General features: G+C 39.9%; 1 protein-coding gene across 2 annotated transcripts; it reads right to left on the bottom strand.

Moving 5' to 3' along the window:
- Nucleotides 1-838: 838 nt before the first annotated feature.
- LOC138050589 (kappa-type opioid receptor-like) lies at nt 839-5359 on the bottom strand. Of its 2 annotated transcripts, none has more exons than XM_068896908.1 (3): nt 5088-5359; nt 3174-4317; nt 839-1170 (listed from the first exon to the last, which is right to left on the bottom strand). In XM_068896908.1, the coding sequence occupies exons 2-3, from the start codon at nt 4022-4024 to the stop codon at nt 981-983; spliced, it is 1041 nt and encodes a 346-aa protein (XP_068753009.1). In that variant the 5' UTR covers nt 4025-4317; nt 5088-5359; the 3' UTR covers nt 839-980. The 2 variants fall into 2 exon arrangements, with proteins under 2 accessions (XP_068753009.1, XP_068753010.1); XM_068896909.1 differs by lacking the exon at nt 5088-5359 and adding an exon at nt 4741-4848.

Below are 5359 nucleotides of genomic sequence, written 5' to 3'. Positions count from 1 at the left end.
ACCTAAGACGAAAACGCAAGGGCAGATACAAAATGTAAACGTAAGGAAATACGCGTATGAACTACCGCAACTCAAACGCTAGCACATTCAAGTATTAACGCAAGAAATTGACAATTTTAATTCTCTTGCACTTGCATTCAGTGGCACTTGCGGTTGCGTGTGAACCGCCTGAATGCAAATACAATAGCAAGCTTGGTAACAATTATAACATTTTCATGACATCTCGGTTGAAGTTGAAAACAGCCGTCATTTTGAGATATGACTCCGTCTGCGGCTGCGTATCTTACCGGCTTCCCCGCCTTCCCCCATAGAACGTCGCTTGCTTTAGTTAAGATTGCATTTTGTGTTACATGCGTAGGAATAACAATGACCAGGACCGAACAAAGGTAGTTTACTGTGAATGTGACAGTTTGTCAGTAAGGAAAGGTGGAATAAGAGATCGCAGTTTTCGTATTGCGCCGAATAGAAATCTTGGACAGATTAAGAGGTCATGATCACTTACGCAACAAGCAATCAAAGAGATAAATGATGAAAGAGAATTAATCTTATCGAAGGTGCTTGTTTTGGTATGAGCGAGAATTATTCCTTCGCACTTTCTACAAAATACACACAACCTATTTTTCATCATTACTCAAGTTCTCACATAAGCACATTTGCTGCTTCTCGCCCTAAACAATAAAAAAATTCAACCATCATGATATTCTTAGGCTTGTAGGATGGAATATCATTAAACATTTTCTTGCAGACTATTATAACTACCCACAAATTACAACCGGAGGAGGGCATGTGGCCAACTGCGACAAATTTAAAAATATATTTGACGTAACGATGCTTTGTCTCTATCACAATAAAGCTTTAATTCAGTGAATTACAAACACACTTACAAAACTAAGGACAGAAATAAATCAAAAAGTTAATTAATGTATGCCAGTCATCATTCACTGGGAAAATAGGTCTCGTGGTCCGGCCATCAAAATTAATTATTTCCTTGCCTTTTCTGGAGAAGAAAAAACCTCACTAAAAACTTGAAGCGATACTATTTCTTTCGCCTTCGATGATAGATTCCTGGTTGTGTAGTTCATATTCGTGTGGAGACGCAAAGATTTCCCACTGAAAGGCTGCGACTTCCCACAAGGGTCCTTCAGGTAGAGTAGGAACGCTCTTCGAAACCTTAGGAATGAAATAAAGACAAATGACATAGCGGGTTTTAGCGAGCAAATGTGAGAATGGTATATGTTTTGGAATTGCATCCATTGGAAACTCAGAAAATTCCAAGTTCCATATGGGATCGTGATCTAGTAAGATGCTCTAACCACTCTAACAGTGGTTCGTGGGGCATCCGACTAGATCATGGAGGGTCAGGGATTCAAATCTCACTTGAAACTTGGCTTTTTTCCGAGTTCCCAATACATTCAATTTTAAAACGTATATCATAACAGGTTTTAATACAGTTATTAAAAAACGAGATAAAACGAAAGAGTTGCCTCATGCGTTTTATACATGAGGCTCTGGCTCGGATACTGAGGGCAACCTCAATCCCACGCTATGACTTTAATAAATTGATTGATTCATTGATTGTTCATACAACATTATATAACGTTTAAACCCTTTTTCAGTTAAGTCCCTGTCTGCATGAAAAATCATTTTTCTCTCTGCAATCCGAGTGGGTTGAATGAAAGAACGCAACAGTAAGAACCATCTTCAAGCTGCAGGCCTCCTCACTCAAAAATGCGTCTATAAGCTTCTTAACTACTTTTTATGTCCAAACCAAGTCGCAAAATCAATACATTGGTATCAATTCACAGGTCCGTCTGTTGGTCCTAACTTAACATTTACATTGGGGCAACAACCTCTAGATTTGTACTGTCACTGGATCCTTCTCAAACAGAGTATTCAGGCCTATTCGTCAGATTCCTATAACCTACGGAGTGTTTAAATTCCTTCTAGTTTTCAATATGAGAAAGCAGAAGCCACGTACACTTCTTAGGCAGACAAAAAAGTCTAGGACAAAAGACGGAAGGAAATGCTGGGATTCGAAACAGCAAAATAACCGCAAATGCAAACGATCAACCTTTCATTATGCTTGCTGTAATCTTACGTGGAACCTGGGAACTATTCTTCCAGAATCGATCACGAATGCGAATCGGATACTAAAATTCGCATGATTAGCCTGGAAATCTTAGTGAACAGGAGGCTTACAACTCAGGCTAAAGTAACGTCCGAACGTTTCGGTTGAATGAATAGTCCAACACGGAATGTTTAACATTTATAACTGCCATTGAGGGAGGTCAGTTTTGACAGGCAAGACCGGTCTATATAAAAATGTCTTTTTCTATTCGACCAATGTTGTTCCCACTACTTTAGGCTCAAAAAATTGACGTGGATCTTCGTGATTGGGTAGAAACTTATACTAACTCGCGGAGGCTTAAGTTTCGTTTGGGCAATAGGAAACTACTGATCCACTGAGAACATTTCCGAATTTTCAAACCACAGTTTTTGTTGAAGCGTCCGTTTTGAACGTGTGAACGTAGTCAGCTTTCCTCTTGCCCTGGTTGCTCGCTTTTCGGAGGCTTTCAACCTCTGACAGTTACGTAGGGTCGGTTTCAGCGCAACTATATAATCGCTCGTATAAACTTGGTTGGCACATCTCAGCTCGAATGTAGCGATGTGAATTGTCTCAGCGATATCGTAGAGGTTTCGAACTTGCGAGAAACAAGTGCCTTATTTTGCGGTGAGAACGATATTAAGTAGGCGGTTCTGAAGTGCATTATTATGGTCTTGTTCAACCGTTCTTCGTCTTATTAGAGTACTGGAACAACCTTACCGGCGCGAACAATCAGCAACAGTAACCGCAGCAAAGGATTTCTCGATAAAGTTAACGTAACCCTGAGAAAACCACAACATAGAAAACAAAGGGGAAGCCTTCAATATCAAGCTTTTGCGCCTTGCGTGACCAGATGCTGTGAGTTGCATCCCAAACGGCAATTTACTATCGCCGCAAATTGCACTAAAACCCATATCCTGGATAAAACAGCGAAATTCGCTCCAAAATTGCACCCAGTTTTTACACGTGCAATTTTCAAAGCTTTGCAAGCAGAGTTCTACGATAGAAATCGACTGTTTCAACGCCAGGTTTTCACTAACTGAGGATTCCCTTCCACTGAAAGTCTTACCTGTGCGTCTTCAACGAGTAGATAATTGGATTTACCATACTGTTCAAATGAGTCAGAAAAAACGCTAAAAAGTGAAGCCACGTCCCATGAATTTTGGCAATGTTGTGCAGAAGCATCGGGAAAACACCCATGCAGAAGAAGGCGAAGCAAGTCAATCCAATTGTCTTAGCGGTCTTCACGTCGCTTTTGACATGTTTCTTTCGTGAACTATATGGCAAGATACGTTTACTATGGGTGTGCACAGTAAACCAAATGATCCCTCCCAAAATGAGCATTATCGCAAAAGGCACAAGGTATCCTGGTATAATAAAGTGTCGTCCAAATTTCTTCAAATATTGTATTCTGTATACTAACACAGGGGCATCTCCGAGGTCGATAGAGATTCCCAGTGCGAACATACCATACGTGTAGGTCGCCGCGAGAAGCCACACACAGACAACGCTTACTTTAGCCTTGTTTATGGTTTTCCAAGAGTGGTAGCGAAAGCCGTGAACAAGGGCCCCATACCGATCCATTGTGAGTACAGTCAAGTTGAACACTGTCAGATACATGAACAACACGTACCAAGATACAGTCAACCAGGAGATGTAGCGGCCCTTGAGAAAAGACATTTTACAGATATACCACATTATCATAAGGGGCATGTTCGTAATAGCGTTAACAATGTCAATAAAAGCTAAGTTTGCCACCAGAATGTTGGGGACTGTACGTAGAGGCTTAAACCGGACGAGTAGGAGACAAATGATGCTATTCCCAACGACAGATCCGATCATAACCACGGTTATCATAGCTACATGAATGGCTGCGTCCCTACCACCACAAAGACTCATTTCGACAACTGTCTCGTTCATTTTTCCTTTCTTTAAATCGGAAATCACACTTCCTGAACCCAAACTGCCAAAGGTTTCAAAGCGCAGAATCGGGAATAATAAGAGTGATCGAAGTCAAAACTCTACTCCTCGTGATACGGTTATTCCAATAGCAATAGCCTCATCCAATGGCAAAAGTGTTACGACTTGACCACCTGTCCAGCATCATCTTTGGAATATTGCTTTCAAAGCACTGACAGTGATGTAATTTCAATCCAACATCCTTGTCTAGAAGATAGACAACTTGTCAAATTCCAAATCCAAGCTAAAGAAAGCTGAAAAAACAGCGCTTGGTAAGAAACTCGGTTACAATTAGTAATATTGACACAAGCCTAAGGCGATTGTCTGACTGCGAAAACAGCACCAGAGCGGATGTTGTAGTATTTTCATGAAAAACAACGGATTTTATTATATTTTTTAAGACGTTCTGGCAAGTAATCATACATTCAACAAAATGGTTGATTCAGATAAAAATTTCAATTAGTAGAATTTAATTTCGATAAGACCAATGCGATGCCCGTTCCCACTTTGCGTAAGCCAAAATATAATTATTCTCCCAATCGAAGAATGAGATAAAATGTGTTCAAACTTCGTACTTTAATTACTTTCAGTTTGCAATCAATGTACCTAAAAGCATAAAATTTGGCCACTGTTCAGACATTTAAGTGTTCTTAAATATGAAATGATAAAGGCAATACCATTTACATGTAAGAGCTCAGTGGTTGGTTCGCTTCGACGCCTTAAGACAAATTGATCCATGGCCGATGAAAAGAACGAGTGAAAACGTATACAAATGCAATATTGCGATCACTATAAGCAATATCGATGCAAATACAAAGAAACCATATGCAACATTTCAAAAGATGCTCGAAAATCAACGACTTGAAAATAAACATTGACAAGTAGAAAAGCGGCGGGAAAGTAATTCAGGTAATAAAAACAGAATGAACCATTTTTGTTTCAGCATTGACGTGTATCAAGAACCGCTTCTTTTGCATGTTTTATCATCTATATAGCGGAAATCAATATAACTACTTTCCCTCACCTCGGCCAATAAAGAATCCAAGTTTAAATGCTTTGAAAAAGACACATCACTTTCCCTGTGGACTTTCAGTTTGGGACAGTTTTTAGGCATGAAATTTGAGATATCTTCAAATCTTTCGAACTGAACGATTCACAAGTTTGCTCCTGGTCCTCCTGCTCAGTAGACAAACGGGTGGCATAAGTCACTTCGGTTCTACTATAATCCAAAATAAATGAATGCTGGGCCTTTAGCTGTATCGTACATCCAACCCCTAAAGGGAAAAACCGACTGGG

Source organism: Montipora capricornis, chromosome 6 (assembly GCF_036669925.1).
Source record: "Montipora capricornis isolate CH-2021 chromosome 6, ASM3666992v2, whole genome shotgun sequence".
Taxonomy (NCBI): Eukaryota; Metazoa; Cnidaria; class Anthozoa; order Scleractinia; family Acroporidae; genus Montipora; species Montipora capricornis.
Note: the sequence above shows the minus strand (reverse complement) of the source record. Positions and strands in the feature narration are given on the sequence as shown.

What these genes read in the sequence shown, in the direction of transcription:
- LOC138050589 (XM_068896908.1), bottom strand. Translation starts at nt 4,024, where the DNA reads ATGAACGAGACAGTTGTCGAAATGAGTCTTTGTGGTGGTAGGGACGCA. An exon ending in TACTCGTTGAAGACGCACAG is followed by an intron (nt 1,171 to 3,173) that starts GTAAGACTTTCA and finishes TTCATTCCTAAG; the next exon opens with GTTTCGAAGAGCGTTCCTAC.